Raw genomic sequence first — 24,021 nt, forward strand, 5'->3', positions numbered from 1 at the left:
CAATAAGAAAATTCATAGGATTTGCATAACCAGGCAGAGCAAAATTTATCAATATCCGTATGGAAAGATAGTATTTTACAAAATAATATTCACTGATGCTTTCATGTTTAACTGTTATTTATAGAGGAGGTAGTCCAGATTGTTTTGAACTGATATTTATTCAGCTGATATAAGTTAGAAGTCAGCACAAGCACATTGTGGTTTTTTTATATTAAAAAAGGATAATTGAAGTTTCATGTACCTATTTTTATGCTGAAAAAAGTTTATTGTATCTCATTGCATGTGATTATTACTTCATGGTTGACATTGCACTTCAATAAACATAAAAATGTAAACACATGAGTGTCTCATGTGAACTCTTCAGCCCTTTTATACTTTAAAAATTTAGAAATATAAATACTGTTGTTATGGTTGTTTTCATCACTGTGCTTAGAGAAAATGTAAATTTTTAGGGAACTGTCATTAAAAACAAAAACAAGAATATTCTATGACCAAGAACAAACTCAGACAACCATTTTTCTATATTCCATCTCTTTTTTTTTGCTGACTACTTTTGTTGACAAACTTCACTTTTATCTACTTTGAGTAAACCTATTGACACTCACATGTTGGGATGTATGCCCTATTTTGGGCACCAAGAGCCAGTTCCATGGAGAGAGGTTTTGCCATGAACTGGAGGGAGCGTGGTTGTGTGTGCTGCCTGCATCCCACAAATGGGGCTTTCCTTGTTTGCACAGCCTGGTTTCTGGCATGTCACAGCCCGATGCCGGTTCATGGACTGGGAGTTGGGGGGGTGCTACCTTATTGTGTTTTGCCTTTTTCTGTTTTGGAGCAAGGTAAGTAGAAATCTGCCTGTCCATTTGATAAATGACATAGATACAACATTCATTACATTTATCCAATTGTGATGGTTTTCACAGAAAAAGAAAACATTCACACCCTTGACAAATATGTGCAATATCTATGCTCGTAGTCTTTTTTTTTTAGTTGTGTTCATTTTGCACTCCCCCCCCCCCCACCGCCAGTAACTTGAACAACAGACTCAGGTCACTTCCTTTTGTTTACTTTAATACAAGTAAGCCGGGGGGGCGGGAATTCAATTTTTTTAACAACCGGTTCTGTGGGCATGGCTTAATTGGTGGGCGTGGCTTGGTGGTCATGTGACTGGCTGGACATGGCTTGGTGGGCATGTTATTGGCTGGGCATGGCCAACTCAATATCACTCACATCGAGGCACCATCTCGCCTGGCTCTCATGACTGTGGGATGCTGCAACAGTATGAAAAACACTCAAGTCACTTTTTTCAGTGCCATTGTAACTTTGAATGGTCACTTCACACAAGCAATGTACCAGCAAAGGAGGGAAAAAAACTCCAGAGAAGTTCCTGAGACAGGAAGTCTAGTCCTGCCAAGAATGTAATAAGGGTTAACGGAGAGGCAGTTTCCCTAAGCAACACCAGAATGTTTCCTTCTGCCCTCGTTACAGGATTAGGCCAGTAATTTCTTCTAACAACCGGTTCTCTAAACTGTTTAGAATGTTAACAACCGGTTCTAGCGAATAGGTGCGAACTGGTAGAATCCCACCCCTGAAGTATCTCTCCCTGACTCCATTACCACAGTAAGAGACTATCATGTTTACAGATCAGATTGTGAAATCCGTAGAGGAGGTGTTGTTGTTATCTTCTATAAAAAGTCCCTACATCTAAAAAACATCCAAGTTACCCAGGAGCTATTCCTGAGACCATCATCTGTGAACTGTCCTTAAATATCACATTTTGGTTCTTACTATGTTACAGAGCCCCTGATTACGACATCGAACATGCAACAAGCTAAATACACTACTAACATGAGCAGCATCCTTCCCACACACTTTTATCTTTCTTGGTGACTTAAATCTACCTCATATTAACTGGACCCTGAACAAATGTACAACTGAACCCACACATGCAACCTTCTACAATGCAGTAACAAATCTGGGACTAGAACAACTAATAACCAACAACACTAGACTTAACAACTGCCTCGATCTCATCTTCTGCAATAGTTTGAATTCAATTTACGAAATACAAATTAAAGAACTCTTTTCCAACAGTGACCACAACATGATTGACTTTTGTCCCAACATATGTCCACACAAAAATCATCACAATGACTGAATCCCCAATTATAATTTCAAAAAAGGCAACTATAATCTTATAAACAACAATCTCTCATCCCTTGATTGGCAATTTCTATTCTCTGGATGCAATACTGTAGAAGACCATTACAACATACTTTTACTTGAAGTCAGAAGAGTCATCAAATTATATGTACCATTAACAACTCCCAAAACCAGAAAAAACAAATTACCCAAAACAATAAGGAAGCTTCAATCCAAAAAGAAATCACTTTGGCAGAAAAACAAATCTGGTCACATTGCCAACTTCAAAAGCCGATACAAAAATGTATGCCACCAGATAAAAACTGAATGCACCAATTATCACATTAAACAAGAAGAAAACCTTCTATGCACCGATTCCACCCACGCTTTCTACAATTTTGTAAACAAACTAAAAGACTCAAGGTCCATCCCACCCCTGAAAGGACCTAATGGTAAAGACTGCAACGATGACACTGTTAAAGCCAACCTCTTTAACACATTCTTTGGCTCAGTATTTGTAAAAAGCAATGGATCATGTATTTCCTAGTCGAACCACAGAGAACTACAATGATCTAATACATATCGATTTTACAGAAGACAATGTTGAAAAAGCACTACGCAATCTAAAACCATCTCTATCTATTGGACTGGATGGAATATGTGCCTACTTCTTAAAAAAGCTATCCACTGCCATAGCCGAACCTCTAAGCATAATCTTTGAAAAATCTTTCAGGACCATCTCCTTGCCAAAACTATGGTCACAAGCCACAGTCATCCCCATCTTCAAAAAGGGAGACCCCAGCCTAGTTGAAAATTACAGACCAATCTCTTTATGCTGCATCACCTGTAAAGTCATGGAATCAATTATTAACCAATCCATCATCCTCCACTTAGAAACAAACAACCTACTCTCTAATAAACAATTTGGTTTTAGGAAAAAACTATCATGCAGTCTGCAACTCTTACACTGCAAAAACATATGGACTACACAATTCGATCAGGACAAAGCAATAGATGCAATCTACATAAACTTCTGTAAAGCATTTGATTCAGTGGTACACAACAAACTACTCCTAAAACTAAAATCTTATGGTATCTCTGGACAACTGCATAACTGGATAGAAGCATTCCTGTCAAACAGCCAACAAATGGTCAAAATTGGGAGTGTCCTATCAAATTCTGTACCTGTCAACAGTGGTGTCCCCCAAGGCAGTGTTCTAGGACCAACTCTTTTCATACTCTACATAAATGACATCTGTGATCATATCAAGAGCAACTGCGTTCTCTTCACTGATGATGTAAAGCTATTCCACACCACAGACAATACTGCTACCCTTCAAAAAGACCTTGACTATGTATCAGAATGGCAAACAAATGGCAACTTCAAATCTCAACAAATAAATGCTCTGTCCTACATATTGGCAAAAAAAATCAGAAAATGAAATACAGGCTGAATAGTCAAGACCTTGTTGATGATCCAAACTCTGACAAGGATCTTGGAGTACTCATCTCAAATGACCTAAGTGCTAGAGCTCACTGTAACTACATAGCCAAAAAGGCGTTAAAAGTTGTTAACCTAATCTTACATAGCTTTTTCTCTGGTAATATCACACTACTAACTAGAGCATACAAAACATTTGCTAAACCAATACTTGAATACAGCTCATCAGTCTGGAAACCACATTATGTATCTGATATTAACACAGTTGAGAAAGTCCAGAAATATTTCACAAGAAGAGTTCTCCACTCCTCTACTTGTTGCAGAATACCTTATGCCACCAGACTCGAAATTCTAGACCTAGAAAACCTAGAACTACGTCGCCTTCGGTCCGATCTAAGTATAGTATATAAAATCATACATTGCAATGTCCTACCTGTCAATGAATACTTCAGCTTCAACCATAACAACACAAGGACAAACAATAGATACAAACTCAAGGTTAATCGCACCACACTTGATTGCAGGAAATACGACTTCAGCAACAGAGTGATCAATGTCTGGAACCTGACTTTGTGGTTTTTTTCCCCAAACCCCAAAAACTTTAACCTTAGACTGTCTACTATTGACCTCACCCCTTTCCTAAGAGGTCTGTAGGGGGCGTGCATAAGCGCACCAATATCTTTACTGTCCCTGTCCTATTGTTTCTTTTTTATATATTTTTTATTTTTCTTATATGTATCCATGTATTCATAACTATGTTTTTACTTATACCTATTAACTTGTAAGCAATTGACAAATAAAAATAAATAAATAAATAAAGTAGGCCAATAATGTCATTGTTGCATTATTCAAATTTGCCCTGTACTTTTAAGGAAAACAGGACAATTGATTCTAGCTTAATAGAAACTGGAAATGAAAACTTTTTAAGAAAAAAAATGTGTGTCTTATTGAAATATCGCAGTAAAAGGTTTTAAAAAAATAGTAGGTAATGCCCAAAATGGTAGTAAGATTATTACCGGCAACTTTCAGTGACTTTTAAGTGGTTTAGAATTTTTTTGTTGCTTTCTAATGGATGAAAACTTACCATGAATTCTTTACAAAAGATTTCATAAATACTTAAATCAAGTGAACAGAGAAGCTAGAACAGAAAGCCGTATGCAAAATATACCTGATGTCCTATGTCAGTGGTGGCTAACCTTTTTGGGCTCCTGTGCCAATAATTGCACACGCGCTTGTCTAACCCAGAAGGCAATGCATGCGCCCCCCCCCCCATGCCCACACGACCGGTGTGATTTCGCTGTGCACTTCTGTGCATGCGTGCGTGTCTCCTGTGCGCTAGATACCCAACAATCCGCAGTCGACCTTTTCTGGGTGAGGGCTCACGCGCACTCCTGGCACACATGTCATAGGTTCACCACCATGGTTCAGTTTAGTTCTTTAAAATGAGCCTCTTTTTGGGGGGGGGGAGCTTTCGTCAAATGGAAAGTTTTCTCCATTTTGCATCGCAACAATTAGCATCTAAAACCCCAATGGCAACTATGTGTGCACTAGACCACACTTGGACATTTTACAACCCACAGACCACATCTGGCCTTTTGGCTGTCCCTCTGCAGCCCATGGTGGCAGCCCTCCATAACAATCCCAGTTTCTTATGCAGCCCTTGAGAAAATTAATCGCCTTACAGTGCGCTAGACTCGACTAGCATCACATTAACTAAAAATTGTTATCAATGTTATCAATTTATAATTTGCATTAGCTTAAATTGAATAGTGCACTATTCGAATTTGTTATAGGTAGTCCTCATTTCGCAACCACAGTAGAGACCGGCAATTTGTTAAGTGAAACGGTGACTGCTTTCCTTCCTGCTTTACAGACCTGGGAAGCTCATTAATGTGAGGGTTGGTTGTAAAGTTACTTTTTCATTACCATCATAGCTGCTAATGGTCACTAAACAAGGACTGCCTGTATATATATATCCAATGATGACGTAGTCAGAATACAGAATGATGCTTTCCCTTTAGTCATAAAAATCATGAGAATAAGTTGAGAGGCACCAGTAGTAGGGACAAAGTTTTTACACTGTTGCCTGATCATAAGTTGTTCTGGAAGAATGTAAAATCCCTTTCCTTTGGGTATCAACAAAGTTGTTCAGGCAGGTATCACAATGGCAGGTATCACAATGGAACTTCATCTTTATATTTCCTGCCCACTCTCCATCTTTTGACAGCAGATTTAAAACAAACAGGACTTTCCAACACAGAGGAAACTTATTCTGATTGCAGTATTCATTATATTGGTAAATAATCACAGTTAAATACAATTCTGGTTTTTTCTTTTTTTAAAAATGAAACAATAAACACTTCTTAGTATGCGTTTAAGTTCTGCAAAGTTTTATGTCAAGCTGTACACTTAGCTGCAAATGTGTTTTAATTGCCAATTCATACTTTATTTCTCCTATTTATATTTAAAAATAGTGCATCAAATGGACTCCCAATATTTGTTCTCAATGCTAAGTCCACAAATTCTTACACTAATTAAACACAATTAAGTATAAAACTAAGTGTGATACTCCTAACATTGACAAAATACATACAAAAAATGTGTCAAAAGCAGGTAACATGTTTTGCACACAAAGACTAAGTATTGCTATACAGTATCCAAAGAACCAAAGTGACATTTGCAATTACCATTTAAAAGAGCTGCTCTGGGAAGAGTTGTAATTTGAAACAAAGTTTGAAAAAAAAAAGTTTTTACAGACAATGATACTAAGTTATTTGAAACTCTGCACCTAGATTGATAAACTTTGGACAGGAAAACATGTATATCAAGCATTCTTTTTTAAAAAGTTACTTTTATGACAATCATTCAAAAAGTAGCAGTTGTCAGCTTCTGAAGAATTCAGACTGTGTTGTCCACAATTCCGTTTTTTGTTTTCTTTCCCAAGCAACGAACATTCTTACAGACTATTTTCCCTATATTGTGCCTACAACATCCTTCCGTAAGTCACACTTGTTGACCTTCAGTTGTACAGCACTAGTGCCTGGGATAGGAAAAAACACAAAACTACATTTACTCCACATACAAATGGTGTCATCCATAGAAAAACTACAGCTTTGAATTACTATGGGTTCTGATTTTAGCTAATCCCGTGTCTCAGAAGAACTGAGCCATTTTAAAACTTACCTGAAATTCAAATGTTCTAATAGCACATACCCATCTAGGAAAGATAAAATAAAATACATTACTAGAGGATGAGCTTTGTTAGAAATTTTAGTCAGAGTTACAAATAAACCTTTCAAACATATAATCAAAAATATTCAAGTGCAAAAACTATGTATAGTTCTTTATATCCTACATTTGTATCATACTAGGATGGCCAAACTGCAAAAAAAACAAAACACCAAAAACAGTTTTTCTGATTTCTGACCCCACCCTCAGTGTTTTGTTTAGTTATTATGCTCATCTCTTCTGTTTTATTCCTTTTGAAACCTTACATTTGCCTTCAGAATTCCGACATATCAGTTGATTTCCTTCAGTGATGTCTATAACTTCAAGCTGTTCTCCAGGCAAGATCCTCAAGTCCAGGTTTCCTCTGATAGGAGTATTTGAGCAATGTGCAACTGCCGTATTTATTACTGCGATTTCTTTATTATACTGTGGCAGAGTAAAGGGGGAAAGAAATCAAGCTACAGTTTACATAAACGTAATCGAAAGCAGGACTAGAGCTTATTACAGATACAGTTTTGGATAGGATACACTGAGGATGCCAAAGATTTTAAACATTTGCATATAGGTAGTCCTTGAGTTACAATCATAACTGAGTTAAAATTTCTGTTGCTAAGTTGTTAAGTAAGTTTTGCTTCATTTTGCGACCTTTCTCGCCACGCTTGTTAAGTGAATCACTGCAACTGTTAACTGCAATTATTAACATGGTTATTAAGTAAATCTAGCTTCCCCACTGACTTTGCTTGTCAGAAGGTAGCAAAAGGGGATCACATGAACTCAGGACAATGCAACCATCATAAATATGAGCCAATTGCCAAGCACCTGGATTTTGGTCACGTGACCATTTTGCAACAGTCATAACTGTGCAAAATAGTGACAAGTCACTTTTTTCCCATGCCGTTGTAACTTTGAATGATCACTAAATGAATGTTTGTATGTCAGGGACTCCCTGTAGTTTGTTTTTAAATATACATTAAGCATACTTTTTACTGCCCTCAAAAGTTCCAATTTCAAAAGTGGTTTGACATGCAGGTAGGCCTTGGGTTATGACCATTCAATGACCATTCAAAGTTAGGACAGCACTGAATGAATAGTAGCTCTGACCATCCTCAGAGTTGTATTCTTGTTTCACGTTTTCCAGTCCTGAATAAACTCTCTGCTTCAACTCCCCCCTACTGCCTATCTCGCCCCCACATCTCTGCCATTTTGGATGCCCTGCACTCCACCAGCTATTTCTGCTGCTCTCTGCTGCTACCACCCCAGCTGTTCCACCCTCAGGAGATTTTAGCTATCTTCTTCTTCTTCCCATTGCAGGCCCAGGGTCTGGGCAACCCTGGGGTATGGATGGCAAGCATAGAAGGCCAAAATTATCTTCTACCATAGGTCCAAGCAGTTGAAAGCACAGCAGGAAGGACAAGTGAGGTGGCACACCTGTTCTTGGGTGAAATTTTCCCAGAAAATATATACTTTGTGGTAAGTAGTGATCAATTGAAAACAAGTTTGCATTATTAGAAGTAAGAGGAAGGTATATAAAGTTCGTTCATTTGATCAAGATTAAAATAGATATTATATTGTCCTGGTAACCCTTAATGGACTCTTGCTGACATCAGGACTGAAATGAATAGGTATTTATGGATTTGTTTATAGATAAGAGATAAGATATGGGATGGAGATTATTTGCTGTATTTTAACTGAAGGTGATACGTTACTAAAATTGTTGATATTTTATATATTTCTTTTCTTTTTCTTTACTGTATTCTAACTTTTTCTTTTTCTCCTCTTTTCTATGCATTTTACTTTTTATTGTATATTTTAGTTTGTATTTGTTTTTAATATTGTAATTACAATCTTTAATAAAATTACTATATAAAAAAGTATATATATACTTTGCAACCACAGATTTTTCTGTCAAAACAAGGTCCAGAATTCTTGGTTACCACTAAGAATTTATGCATATTTCTAATGACAATATAATGTAATGAGAATAGTTTTCTGGAATGTTGCTATTCATAGTTCTGTATCGGGACAAGAGATGACAAATTGCACAGCATATTTTCATATATCATACACACAACAGTAACCATGCCAACATCTTCCAAGCTATTTAAAAGAAGAAGAAACTTACCATAAATCTCTCTCTAAACGATTGTTCCTCCTTTGTCATCTTGTTATTTTTTTCTACAATGTATTTCTTGACTTTAAAGGGATTTCTAAGAAAGACACATGTACAGAATTAATCTAACAAATGGACATATGAGAATCATGGAGGGAGGGACCAGGATTTTTCAGAGTGGCATTGCCAAAACTGCATCAGAGACCAGGTGCCCTTATCTGGAAAAATCTTCAAATGACCTTGAAGCCTGGTAACTAACCTTTTTTCTGCCTAACAGTAAACTGAACAAACCAGCTGTGTGTTTTGAACAGTGCACATTTGCCAATAAGGAGACAGAACTTCTCCAAAAATGTTAGCTTCCGGGACTAAGTCAATTTTCCCTTTGCTAAGCTCTACAGTAAATTGAACTATGCTTTGGCTACTTCAGATCAGCCTAATTTAGACTTGATGTCACATAAATCTTTCAGCTTTGTATTGTTAAAGATGTAAAATTTCAACTTGAAAGATGTGACAGTGGAAAATTTCTGTTGAATAGCATTAAATGTTGTGTACCAATGTTTAATATTCTGCTTCTTCCATAAATAATACAAATGTAAATAATATATTTTTAGAAATTCCCATTCCTTCAAGAATAAATGCATCCAATATTCTTCCTTTATCTTTCTGCGTGATTATTGTTTGCTTTTTCGCTCTCTACCTTTCAACAACAACAACAAAAATGTAAATATCCATCTTTATGACAAATATTCTCTCTTGAAAAAAGGAGAGGGGGGAGAGAGAACACAGTTTTCTAATGTCAGGGATGTCAGAAAATGCTGAAGTTCCAGAGAGACAATGAGTACCAACACGATCAACTAAGATACCACATAACAGGCCTCATTTCATGCACCACTGAATCACAAAACCATTTTCAAATAGGAATCATGTAGTTACAGTACCACCCAGACCTGTAGTTCAATAGGTGGCAAGCAGAGCACCAAGCAGCTTTCACCCAGCCGGAAAGTTACAAGGGATTTTGTTTTAATGCAAAAAAAAAAAAAAAAGCTGATGCTAGAATTAAAATGCTATTTGATTTTCACGCAGCCTTTGACTCCACAGCATTCCATTCCTCACAAAAATGCATTTAATACTCAATTATTCTCATGCTGCTGAAGAACTAGTTCAGTTTTATTATCAGGGCTGATGTATATCACCTGCAGAGACACTCAGCCATAATGCCTACCAACAAACAACGTGACTCTTTGCACTCAGTTCCATATTGTTAACCAGAGAGCTGAAATTTTATGTATAACTGAAGAATCTCAAGATCGAACTAGGGTGGAGGAAAATACAAAATTTAGCAGAGGTTGGCATTCAGCAGGTTCTGACTAGTTCTGTAGAACCAGTTGCAGAAATTTTGAGTAGTTTGGAATACCACCCATCAATTCTTTGCCTCCCGAGTCCCAGCTGATCAGCTGGGTCTTCTTTCGTTGCCCTGCACAGGAGAACGGAGCTGGAAAGCAGGTTAGTGGGGTGGGGAGAGAATGGGGATTTTTCCTTGGAGTTGGGTGGGAATGGGGATTTTACAGTATCCTTCCCCTGCCACACTCACCAAGCCACGCCCACAGAACTGATAATAAAAGAATTTGAATCCCACCACTGGAATTTAAGACATTTTAATTCTATAATGCAAGACAGGTGGAAAAGTGATCTTCACAATGCCTGAGAAACATTTATCGTGTGGCACCGAAAACTCTGCTTCTTCTGGCTATACAAAGTTGCTCATTTAGTATTGGGAACAATCCATGCTATCCAGAAAGTTTAAAATATTTCAGTTCATAAAGTTGCTGGAAGTTTACACGAAGCCTTTACACACAAAAGAATTAACGGGTTAAAAAAATAGTAATTCCTTAATTAAGCCAATTTTAATCAAAGTAGATTTAGGCATCAGTTTCTTGGTGTGATCTCCGAGTTCTTGTATGGATAACAATCAGGATTGGAAGAATGCTATGTAAGCTGCCTTGACCTCATGGAAGAAAGATGGGATACAATTTTGTGAATAAATGAATAAAATAAGTTCCCCAAAAAATGTCCCAGATGTGCATCAGAGTCTTTAAAAATAAATTCCAAGGCAAAAAAGATCTGTCTTAATATTTCTATATTAGCCTTAATAGCATTGACATTTTTGAACCTTGGTGTTGGAGAAGACTCCTCAGGAGTCCTCAGAATACCATGGATAGCCAAGAACATGAACAAATCAAGCCAGAGTTTTCATTAGAGACACAAGTGACCAAGCTCAAAATATTTTATTTTGAATATATTACACAAAGATCCAGCTCTCTGAAGAAGGCTCTAATGCTAGAAAAGGTAGAAAGAAAGAAAAGAGGATGACTATCAGGAAGCTGGATGGATTCAGTTTCAGTGGTTAATAGGTGTGCTGCTAGAAAACCTGAAGGACCAAGTTAGGGATAGATCATCATGTAGACCAGAAGTCTCCAAACTTGGCAAGTTTAAACTTGGCCAGTCAGCTGGCTGGAGAATTCTGGGAGTTGAAGTCCACAAGTCTTAAACTTGCCAAGTTTGGAGACCTCTGATGTAGACAATCTATCTACCTGGTCACTATGAGCCAGTTCTAAAAGCACATAATCAATTAATTAACATTATTGCATTTTATATTATTGTAGCCAGTGAGGTCATCATACATTTTAAGGATACTGCTGTAATTTTATAGATTTGAAGAAAGTTTTATTGGCATGAGAAATGTTAGATAGGAAAGAAAAATATATTCACGACTATTTTACCTACCTTGTATCATTTTGTTCTGGGTCAATGTCATTATACACAAAGTTTTCCTGGGCCATGACATCTGCAACTAAAATCAGAGTGTGTGATTAACTATTTACACTTTCCCAGAATTAAGAAAGAGAAACATCTAAAATCTTATAATCTGCCAAATGCAACATGAAAGGAGAAACAAATGGAGTGACAGTAGGAAATAAGCAAACTTAATCACCAACTTCTAAAAAATTACAGTGCATCCCAGAAAATGAATGGCTTTTGAATTCATAAAGTGAGCAAGGCCACTTTTGAAACTCCAAGTGACTTCCTTGTAAAAGGAGACTGTCACAATGATCATTTGTCTCTTTAAGAATTTCCCCCTCTAGAAGTGAATTCCTAAAGGACTAATGGCTATGTAATAAGTGTTAAAATAACTAAGAATGTTGTAACATCTGAAAAGATCTAACTTGTCTGCAGCAGCTCTATAAATTCAGTGTGTAAATGAATAATCATAGCATCAATTTACTCTTAAAGGCTGAATCTGTAGCATTAGAGACCAGCAATGGCAGACTTGCTAAAAATCCTTCTTGGCTAGACTCCATCATAAAAAAAAAAAAGATCTGTTAGAAATGAGAAGCAGAGTTTTAAACAGGCACTATATTTTCTGTTTACAATTACAAAATAAAAAGAGGGGTGCCTATTCTAAAGAATCTCACACATGCAGACAGGACCAAAACTGTTATTTCAAAAGAGAGTCAGTTTATCTATTTGACATGCAAGCTTACCTAGGTTTGGTACAGAACGGGAAACATTGCTGCAGAAGACAAGTAAAACAAATGTGCATTTCAGCATGGGTTATAAATAACATTTGGACACACATCTGCAGTTAAGGTTTTCAAACAGGACTTCAGGTGCACCAACTTCTATACTCACCATCACACTTGCGTGATTCTTAATTTTGAAGATTATATCATCGTCGTTGTCATCTTTAAATGACCCCGTAATCCCTTGCAGGGTGGAGTCTTGGCAACTGAAGGGAGCTGAGTGTTTACTGGCCGGATGCCCTTCCCATAGCCTATGCGGAGTTATATTCAGCAGATACAATCTCAAAGTACCCAGAGAGAGAAATAGCTGCCTCTACCTAGGAGAAATATCTCTCTACCTATCTCTATCCTCTACCTAGGATTGAACTCACAGCCTCCTGAATGTGAGGCGAGAGCTCCACTCTAGGCCACCGCACCACTTAATTTTAAAGATTATATGACTGAATAAAAAAGCCATAGTTGGAAAAAAAACATTGGATTGAGAAATATTTGAACTTCACAGTATTTTTGTTATCAACTCCTGAAAGCAGCACATTTACATATCCAAAATGCATTACATTTTTTGGAGCCTAAAAAAGAGTTATGGTTTCAACTGAGGTTTCTTCATAAAAATTAGGGAAATGTTCAACCTGAGAGCATTTTCACAGATCTCAAGACTAATGGAAGTAAACATGAAAAGAGAAAGGGAACTGAACACCTGCATATTAAGCTCTTGTCTCAAATAAACCAGCAACATGTGAAAAAACGAAATCTCCCAGAATGGATGAATGACTGCAACAGTTGATGGAGTTAGCAGAGATGGCTAAATTGACTGCTTTGACTAAAAAAAAAGTATTTGGAAACTGCTACTTGACTTTGGGCTTGAGGTGGGGGGGGGAAAAGAAACTTTGATTTTGAGTTTTATCAAATAGAAATAGTTGTTATAGAAATAGCTAGTATAGACTATTATGTAAAAGTAAAAAGTTGAAGTTTAATGTTATTACCTTATTCTACTGCACCAAAGGGAACCGGAAGTCAACACCTTTTTTTCCTCCTTATTTTCTACACTCTTCCCTTTTCCCTTTCCTATTTTTCCTATTATTTGCTTTTGTATTTTTGTATTTTATATTATAAACTAATAAAAATGTAAAAAAAGAAATTGAGATAAAAAAATACGCATAGAGTAGAGAGCTGTTTAACACAGAGAACCAAATAGGAATCAGGAATTTCTTTCATGAAGGGCATTATGTTGTTGTTGTTGTTGTTAGTTGCGAAGTCGTGTCCGACCCATTGCGACCCCATGGACAATGTTCCTCCAGGCCTTCCTGTCCTCTACCATCTTCTGGAGTCCATTTAAGCTCACGCCTACTGCTTCAGTGACTCCATCCAGCCACCTCATTCTCTGTCGTCCCCTTCTTCTATTGCCCTCTTCTCCAGTGAGTCCTTCCTTCTCATTAGGTGGCCAAAGTATTTGAGTTTCATCTTCAGGATCTTCCCTTCTAAAGAGCAGTCAGGGTTGATCTCCTCTAGGACTAACCGGTTTGATCGCCTTGCAGTCCAAGGGATTTGCAGGAGTCTTCTCCAGCACCATAGTTCAAAGGCCTCAATTCTTTGGCACTCAGTCTTTCTTATGGTCCAACTTTCACAGCCATACATTGCAACTGGGAAAACCATCGCCTTGACTACACGCACTTTTGTTGGCAGGGTGATGTCTCTGTATTTTAGTATGCTGTCTAGTTTTGCCATAGCTTTCCTCCCCAGGAGCAAGCATCTTTTAATTTCTTGCCTGCAGTCCCTATCTGCGGTGATCTTGGAGCCCAGGAAAATAAAATCTGTCACTACCTCCATTTCTTCTCCATCTATTTGCCAGGAATTGAGAGGGCTGGATGCCATGATTTTAGTTTTCTTAATGTTGAGTTTCAAGTCAACTTTTGCACTCTCCTTCTTTACCCACATCAAGAGGCTCTTTAGTTCCTCTTCACTTTCTGCCATTAGAGTGATATCATCTGCATATCTGAGGTTGTTGATATTTCTTAATTCCAACTTTTGATTCATCTAGCCCTGCCTTTCTTATGATGTGCTCTGCATATAATAGGCAAGGTGACGTATACAGCCTTGCTGGACTCCTTTCCCAATTTTGAACCAATCAGTGGTTCCGTGTCCAGTTCTCACTGTTGCTTCTTGACCCGTCTATAGGTTTCTAAAGAGACAAATAAGATGTCTGATACTCCCATCTCTTTAAGAACTTGCCACAATTTGTTGTGATCCATACAATCAAAGCTCTTAGCATAGTCAATGAAGCAGAAGCTTCATTGCCTACCAGCTACCATTTTCTCCTTCAGCTTAATATTCCTCCTCATTAATGCTCCTCATTCACTAACATTTCTGTCCTTCCCACTCAGTCTGGGTTAAGATGGAAGGGAAAGGCCTTGCCATTCTGTAAATGTATCTAAAGCTTTTGTATTGCTATTCCAATCCCATTTATATTTAAATGACATACATGGTATTATTGAACTAGTAATTAAGAAGTTGTAACCTTCACAGTGCTGTGATTTGTATTGCACTAACCCAGCACTTCAAAGGTTCATCAGCCACTACAGTGACACCACAGGAATACAATTAAGGACTGGCACTTTAAATTAATCAACAGATGCCTTTTATGGATGATGATGATGATGATGATGATGATGAGTTCTTCATGTTCTCTGAGATTGTTTTACTGCAGATGTTTCATTACCAGGCTAGGTAAGATCATCAGTGCAAAGGGGATTGAAGTTTGCTGATTGTTTATTGCATATAGAATAGCTTCCCCTGCCAATCTTGCTTGCAATGTGACTTCTTGCTTGACTTAATTAGGAACATACTGTATATTCTCTACATATCATATACAGGTGGTCCTCAACTTACAACAGTTCATTTAGTGACCGTTCAAGGTTTAAAAATCACTGAAAAATGTGACTTATGACCGTTTTTCACAGTTATCCCCGTGATCATGTGATCAAAATTCAGGTGCTTGGCAACAGGTTCATACTTATGACTGTTGCTGTGTCCCAAGGTCATGTGATTCCCCCTTTGTGACCTTCTGACAAGCAAGATCATAAAATGGGACAAAATTCACTTAACAACTGTCTCTCTTAGCCACAGAAATTTTGGGCTCAATTGTGGTCATTAGTTAGTGGACTACTTGTACTATTGGCATAATACATTACATACCGAGAACTCTCTTTCATGTGTGCGCTTTTTATTTTGAATTTTCCTTTGAAAATTTTTCCAAATCCTTTGAGTTTTTCAATTTTGATATCTCTAGAACAAAAAGAGAGAGAGAAAGAGAGAAATTAATAAATAACAAAATGTAGGTACTATAGATAAACATTTTATACATTGTCTATCTTTATGAACATAAAGTTGGGAAAAGACAATAAGAGGTCACAACATGCCTCTGATTTGTGACCTCTGGCACCAACATGTAATTGCTCTGTTTCTAGAATTTCTTTACAAAAACATTAGAGAAACAAATGGTGTATAAATCTAAAGGTGGAGCCAGTGTTCAGAGGCAGACTGTGCCGCGGCCTCTTAAAAGAGTTCAGGCTAGCATACAGCAAAGACCATTTCAACAACTCCTTTGTGCTTCAGCAGCTGGTTAACCCTGAAAGAAAACCCACATATGTCAAAGCAGAAGGCAGACTGCTACCAAGTTCATTCTTCCCAAGGCATCGACAACTATGCTCCGTGTGGCATAAAAACAACTCAGAAGAAGCTCAGAACTCAGAAATATCGCATTGCTAACTAGAGCATACAAAACTTTTGCTAGACCAATTCTCGAATACAGCTCTTCAGTCTGGAATCCCCACTGTTTATTGGACAGTAATACAATTGAGCAAGTCCAGAAGTATTTCACTAGAAGAGTACTACACTCCTCTGCTCGCAACAGAATACCCTATATCAGCGGTCGCCAACTGGTGGGCCGTGAGTCGTGAGAAAATTTTGGTAGGCCACAGAGAAATCTCACCCCAAAAGCAATTAATCCAGGCTGTGCAGAAACACAAGGCTGCTCAGCCCACATGGCCTGCGGGAACCCTCCCCGCCCACTCACTCCTTACCAGACAAACTTGTCTGCTAAGTTGCTATTTTTCCTTTTTCCGACCATCATCTGTTCTGCTGTGCTGGGAGATTTAGATTAGCTAGGAAGCAGGAAATGGTTGGATTTCTTGCTTTCCAGTTAAGCACAGCCGAACCTCCCTTAGGACTGAAGGATTGCTTGCAAGCAAATTCAGTGCAGACTCACGGCAAGCAAATTTGAGAGACTGAGCTAGCCGATGGCAGATAGATCACTCAGTGATTCTGTGAGCAACTCAATCTGCCTGATTTGCCTGATTTTGGATAAAAGTTTTTTAAATAAAAAATTCAATATTTACATACATGATGTGTTGTGAGTTAATTTTGTGAATTTGCGTGCTAGCAAATTTTATGAGTTTGCTTGCAAGCAAATTTTGTGTGACAGACTGAGCTAGCCAATGGCAGATAGATTTCTGAATGAATCTGTGATTCTGTGAACAACCCAATCTGCCTGCCTGCTTTGCCTGATTTTGGGTAAAAGTTTCTCTTTTTTATAAAAAAAATTCAATATTTATATAAATATTTATAAAATTTACATACAAGCCATGCCCAGCCAGTCACATGACCACCAAGCCACACCCACAAATTAGGCCATGCCCACAGAACTAGTTAGTGGTCCTGGGATGTAAAATTATGAGTTTGGTGGTCTGAGGGCCAAAAGGTTGGCGACCCCTGCCCTATATCACCAGTTTTGAGATTTTGGGCTTGGACAACCTTGAACTATGCCGGCTATGGTTAGACTTAAGCGTAGCACACAAAATTATCTGCTACAATGTCCTACCAGTCAATGACTACTTCAGCTTCAACCACAACAATACAAGAGCACATAACAGATACAAACTCAATGTAAACCACTTCAAACTCGACTTCAGCAACAGAGCGGTCAAGGCCTGGAATGCATTACCTGACTCTGTAGTTACATCCTCTAACCCCCAAAACTTTGACCTCAAACTATCTACTATTGACCTCACCCCATTCCTAAGAGGTCTGTAAGGGGTGTGCATAAGTGCACAATTGTGCCTCCCGTCCCTGTCCTATTGTCCCCATTTATTCGTATCTATTTCCTCATGTTTATACTTATACCTATTATCTTGTAAGCGATTGACAAATCAAATCAAATCAAATCAAATCAAATAAATAAATAAATAAATAAAAGAAGCCTATTATATTCTAGCATTGTTACTCTGAGGAACACCCACCTTTTATAATTCCTGGAATGAATAATTCCTTTTCCAGAAATTCTGGGAGGGCAAGATGGGAGAAAAGATAAAGATTATTACTAAAAACATCTATTTCTGATGTTGCTCTCAGGGTGGAAGTTAGTTCCGAGCTATGTTCAACTACTGGTGGTTAGATAAAGATATTGGGGTGTGGGCATGCGGGATTGGTAGTGGTGGAGAGGAGTCAATTCCAATTTATCCCAAGGGCACCACTATAGGGAAGGGTCATGCAGATTATTTCTGGTAATAGGGTACTCTATCTTAGGCTCTCGAAATTGGGTTGAGGGCTTTCTGCTGGTTAAATACAGGTGGTCCGTGACTTACAACAGTTCATTTAGTGACTGTTCAAAGTTACCGCAGCAGTCAAAAAGGTGACTAATGACCATTTTTCACACTTACAACCTTTGTAGAAGCCCCATGACCATGTAATCAAAATTCAGATGCTTGGCAACGGGTTCATACTTATGACCGTTGCTGTGTGCCAAGGTCCTGAGATCCCCTTTTTCAACCTTCTGACAAGCAAAGTCAATGGGGAAGACAGATTCACTTAACAACCAGGTTATGAACTGCAGTGATTCACTTAACTTATGGCAAGAAAGGGCATAAAATAGGGGGAAACTCACTTAACAAGTGTTTCACTTAAGAGCAGAAATTTCAGACTCAGTTGTGGCCATAATTAGAGCACTACTTGTATTCTGTAAGCAATTGGTCCAATGAATTGGCTGGGTATCAAGTCAGGAAATTTTGGCCTAGTCTGTTCCAATTGATATTCTAAAGTAGTACAGTTAATCCTCAACCTAACAGATAACAGATAATCAGAGTTGGAAGGGACCTTGTAGGTCATCTAGTCCAACTCGCACGCCCAAGCGGGAGACCCTACACCATTTCTGACAAATGGCAGTCCAATCTCTTCTTGAAAGTCTCAAGTGATGGCGCTCCCACAACTTCCGAGGGAAAGCTGTTCCACTGGTTGATCGTTCTCACTAGGGCACCTAGTACAAAAGTTCATTCAGTGACCATTCGAAGTTACAACGGCACTGAAAAAAGTTACTTATGACCGTTCTTCACATCTACGACCCTTGCAGCATCCCCATGGTCACGTGATCAAAATTCAGACATTTGGCAATTGACTCATATTTATGACCGTTGCAGTATCCCGGGATGAAGTGGTCCTCTTTTGTAACCTTCTGACAAGCCAAGTCAGTAGGGAAGCCCGATTCCCTTTAACAATCGTGTTAATAATTTAACAACTGCAGTGATTCAATTAACAAGTTGTAAAGAAAGGTCATAACATGAGGCAAAACTCGCTTAACAAACATCTCACTTAGCAACAGAAATGTTGGTCTCAATTGTGGTCATAAGTTGAGGACCACCTACACGTTGGTTACTAAATGGTTACTATGGTTACTATGGTTACTAAACATCAGGAGGAATTTTCTGACTATACAAGCTGCCTCTATAAAGAGGCTCCTGTATTAAGTGGTGAATTCTTACTTCGATCTTCAATTAGAGGCTCGATAGTCAACTATCAGAGATAATATACTAGACCCAATTCCAAGCAGGGAGTTGAATGGGATAACATCTAAGATTCCTTCCAACTGTATGATTCTTAATATTTCCTACACTCCAAAAAGGGTCTGTAGCAACACAAATAAACATACTTGACCATTACCAAGAAGACAGCACTAAATGCAGCATTTTTAGTGTGCCTATAGCAAAAAGCACCGGCTTTCCCCTAAACTGTACAATATATAAAAATGCCAAAGTACTCAGTCATATAAAAGACTCAAAGTTCAGACAGCCAGTCAAAGACTACCTACTCACTCTGATTTGGAGGAATTATAACCTTCACTTTGAATGTCACTTTCAATATCTTCATATGTTTCTTCGTAGGTATCATCTGAAATATAAAGCAACAAAAAACCATATTTGTAGGTAAACCACCCGTTGCTGGTAATTTTAAAGTATAGTTAGATTTATTTATTTAGCATATGGCAAATACATGGGACTTATAGTGATTCAAATGTTAATGTCCAGTTAAAAATTAACACTTTTGCTATATTTCCAAATGGTGTCTTTTCTAACTATACTTGGACATTAAGTACAGTTAGAAAAGACACCATTTGGAAATATAGCAAAAGTATTAACTTTTTCTATCATTAATAACCTAGCTAAACTCTTTTTGGAATATCCAAGAAGTAGTGCCTGAATTAAACAAATTTCAAATTTCAAGAGATTTTAAAATATGGAGTATTATGAACTGGAGTATAAAAGAAAAGAAGCACATGTTTTCTATTCAAAAATACATTAAAAGAATATATTTTAAAATTCTACACTTTTGTAGCTTTTATTGCACCCTATAACTGTCTCAAATTGAGCCAATCCTGTAGGAAAGGATGAGGTAGAGAAATCACACTAAATTTTAACTCTGAATAATTATTAATCTCTCTAACCATCCAATTATTTCATAAATTAACTTCTTAGTTTTATTTTCTGTTGCATTCATATTCTGCCTTTCTTCCAAGGGGCTCAGCTTAGCCCAAATGTGGTCTTATTTTTACCTTTACAGCAATCAAATATTCTCAGTACTCAAATAGTACTCAAATATTCTGATTTGGTAAGTCAACTACAACCATCAAATAAATTTCAAGACTGAGCAAGGAATTAGTTTGGAGATATGATTTATACATACACGCCCATTTTGTCATATGCTACCTAGAGTTTTCGGATTGGGGCCAGTTACCAATACTATTATACCAACCAACCAATAAGTACGATAAATTAAATGAGAGATGCATTCAAAACCATGACTGTTCCTGATGAGAAAGTTCACATAAATCAACATTAAAAATTCAGTGACCATAACTTCACTTATACCACGTGGAATGAAGACTATCATTTGAAAGTCAATGTATCACTAAGGGTGATTTTTTTTTAATTTAACAGAACAACATCAGCCTCCAGATATTTTAAATGAAGTGTCTTGAAAGAAGATTGTCAGTAAAAAGCATGACCTGCTTAGCCAAATGGTTTACCAAGACATCTTGAGCCAGGTGCTATCAATCAGCCTAACCTAACAAAATGAGAATGAGTTGGAAGATACCCATATATCTTCCCTTTGATGCAAGGGAGAAAGAAATGAATAATATACTAAGGGAAAAACTGGAGGAAGCAACTAATCATCTCTCCATCACTGAGAAGAGCAAAGCTAGTTTAAGGAGCAAAGTGGAAAGTTCAGACTGAGAAATTACAGAGTATATTATTCAGGCTTTGAGGACTAACAACTGCAGATAAATTATATAAATAAATATAAATATAAATATAAATATAAATATAAATATAAATATAAATATAAATATAAATTATATATATATATATATATATATATATATATATATATATATATATATATATATATATATATATATATATATATATATATATATATATATATATATATGTATGGTGTTCGGCTTGGTTCGGGTATTTTCCCACGTCATTGTAGTTCTTTTAAAGTTGTAGCAACGTTTCAGCAGAATCTCATCTGCCATCATCAGGCTTCTGTATTGTGTCCGTCTGTGAGTCAGACTTTTACAGTGGTTTCAGATTTGAATTTGGGGCAGCCTATTGCTGTGCCAGAATGGTTTTTCTTCATCCTGATTGGTTGGGAGTCTTGGTCTGTGTTTATTGGTCTCGGAGTTTGCTGTGTTCTGCTTGATTGGTGTCTCTAATATCTTCTGTCTGTTTTTGGCTCTTTTGTAAGGGTGCATAGTTCAGTCTAATGTGTGTCTTGTCTGCCAGGCGTTTGGTTCTGGTAATTAGTGTTTTAGCCACGGAGTTTATCTGTGCTGGGTGGTGGGCTGGGATTGGGCGTTGAGGTAGCGGTTGGTGTGGGTTTTCTTCTGGTATATGGTGTGTCCTAGTGTGCCATCTGTTTTTTTGTAGATTAGTACATCTAGGAATGGTAGTTGTTTGTTTGTTTCTGTTTCCATGGTGAACTTGATTTTGGGGTGTGCGCTGTTTAGGTGTGTTAGGAAATTGTTTAGGTTTTCTTGTCCATGGGGCCAAATCACGAATGTGTCATCGATGTATCTTAACCATAGTTTGGGTTTGAGGATGGCATTGGCCAGGGCTCTGGATTCGAATTCTTCCATGAACAGGTTTGCAATGACAGGTGACAGTGGTGATCCCATGGGAGCTCCTTCTATTTGTTTGTATCTTTGTCCTTTGTATATGAAATATGTGTTGGTTAAGCAGTGTTCTGTTAGTTCCATGAGGTGTTTAGCTGGTTGGTATTTATTTTTGATGATTTCAAGGGTCTCTTTTATTGGGACTTGAGTGAATAGTGAAACCACCAACCAGCTAAATACCAACCAGCTAAACACCTCATGGAACTAACAGAACACTGCTTAACCAACACATATTTCATATACAAAGGACAAAGATACAAACAAATAGAAGGAGCTCCCATGGGATCACCACTGTCACCTGTCATTGCAAACCTGTTCATGGAAGAATTCGAATCCAGAGCCCTGGCCAATGCCATCCTCAAACCCAAACTATGGTTAAGATACATCGATGACACATTCGTGATTTGGCCCCATGGACAAGAAAACCTAAACAATTTCCTAACACACCTAAACAGCGCACACCCCAAAATCAAGTTCACCATGGAAACAGAAACAAACAAACAACTACCATTCCTAGATGTACTAATCTACAAAAAAACAGATGGCACACTAGGACACACCATATACCAGAAGAAAACCCACACCAACCGCTACCTCAACGCCCAATCCCACCACCACCCAGCACAGATAAACTCCGTGGCTAAAACACTAATTACCAGAACCAAACGCCTGGCAGACAAGACACACATTAAGACTGAACTATGCACCCTGACTAAAGTACTGACAGCCAACGGCTTCCACAAAAGCAAAATCACCAGCTTGATCCACAAAAACACACTGAAACATAATAGAGACCCAGAAGATGAACAGACCTATGGAACAGCTGTCCTGCCCTACATAAGAGGTACTACAGACAAAATTAGTAAGGTACTACACAGACATCACATCAGGACTGCCTTCAAAACAGACAGAAAATAGCAGCCATCCTTAGCAACCCCAAAGATAAAATTGACCTGGAAAACCAAGGCATATATAAGTCCCCTGTGCATCATGCCCGGCCACATACATTGACAGACCAATAGAAGAATAAGCACCCGCCTGGATGAACACAAAAATGCAGTCAAAAAGCTGGAACACACTTCCTCACTAGTCCAACACATGGAAGCCACAGGTCATAGCATCAACTTCAATGGCACCAAAACCCTGGCCACTATAGAAAACCCTAATCACAGAATCATCAGAGAAGCCATAGAGATTGAAAAAGACCAGAAAGCATGAATAGAAGAGATGATTCCACCAGGCTGTCAATCATTTGGAAGCCTGCACTCACAAACAAAAAATCTCCACACCACAAGCCAGGCAAACACCTGGGCACAAACAGATCCCCCTGATACCTCCAGCTCAAACACATCCCAACCAGGCACCCAGATGAAACCCAGCTTCCTAACTAATGATAGCCGCCCATTTACCCAAGCCAAGCTGCACTAAAGACCTCCATTAAAGCAACACAATGCTGCCAGCCAATCAAGATACAAAAAGAGCCAAAAACAGACAGAAGATATTAGAGACACCAATCAAGCAGAACACAGCAAACTCCGAGACCAATAAACACAGACCAAGACTCCCAACCAATCAGGATGAAGAAAAACCATTCTGGCACAGCAATAGGCTGCCCCAAATTCAAATCTGAAACCACTGTAAAAGTCTGACTCACAGACGGACACAATACAGAAGCCTGATGATGGCAGATGAGATTCTGCTGAAACGTTGCTACAACTTTAAAAGAACTACAATGACGTGGGAAAATACCCGAACAAGCCGAACACCATACATGTAGATTCGTGAAAACTTAAGAAAACATATATATATATATATATATATATATATATATATATATATATATATATATATATATATATATATATATTTTCTTAAGTTTTCGCGATGAGATTACATGTATGCTCAGCTTTGTTAGTGGTATTTTCCCACGCCATAGTAGTGTGCTTTTAGTTGTAGCACGTCAGCAGCTCATCTGCCATCATCAGGCTTCTGTATTGTGTCCGTCTGACGACTGTAA

At 37.9% G+C, this 24,021-nt stretch overlaps 1 protein-coding gene across 5 annotated transcripts in view; it reads right to left on the reverse strand.

Annotated features, from left to right (window-relative positions):
- Nucleotides 1-5,578: 5,578 nt before the first annotated feature.
- The window catches only part of FYB2 (FYN binding protein 2), a 40,060-nt gene continuing 21,617 nt past the window's right edge, over nucleotides 5,579-24,021 (reverse strand). For 2 of the 5 annotated variants that reach the window (XM_087960329.1, XM_026665935.2), the window contains exons 10-18: nucleotides 19,639-19,714; nucleotides 17,794-17,835; nucleotides 15,692-15,781; nucleotides 12,461-12,489; nucleotides 11,703-11,769; nucleotides 8,931-9,015; nucleotides 7,075-7,234; nucleotides 6,764-6,797; nucleotides 5,579-6,620 (exon numbers count right to left, since the gene is read on the reverse strand). In XM_087960329.1, the coding sequence (XP_087816455.1) occupies nucleotides 6,614-6,620; nucleotides 6,764-6,797; nucleotides 7,075-7,234; nucleotides 8,931-9,015; nucleotides 11,703-11,769; nucleotides 12,461-12,489; nucleotides 15,692-15,781; nucleotides 17,794-17,835; nucleotides 19,639-19,714 (590 nt within the window). In that variant the 3' untranslated portion in view covers nucleotides 5,579-6,613. Of the gene's footprint in view, nucleotides 6,621-6,759; nucleotides 6,798-7,074; nucleotides 7,235-8,930; nucleotides 9,016-11,702; nucleotides 11,770-12,460; nucleotides 12,490-15,691; nucleotides 15,782-17,793; nucleotides 17,836-19,638; nucleotides 19,715-24,021 lie in introns of those variants that run through there. The other 3 variants (XM_087960330.1, XM_026665940.2, XM_087960331.1) reach the window with 2 other exon arrangements.

The sequence above is a fragment of the Notechis scutatus genome, chromosome 3 (assembly GCF_049901735.1).
Source record: "Notechis scutatus isolate UNSWTSFEM ecotype Mainland chromosome 3, rNotScu1.2, whole genome shotgun sequence".
NCBI classification, from domain to species: Eukaryota; Metazoa; Chordata; class Lepidosauria; order Squamata; family Elapidae; genus Notechis; species Notechis scutatus.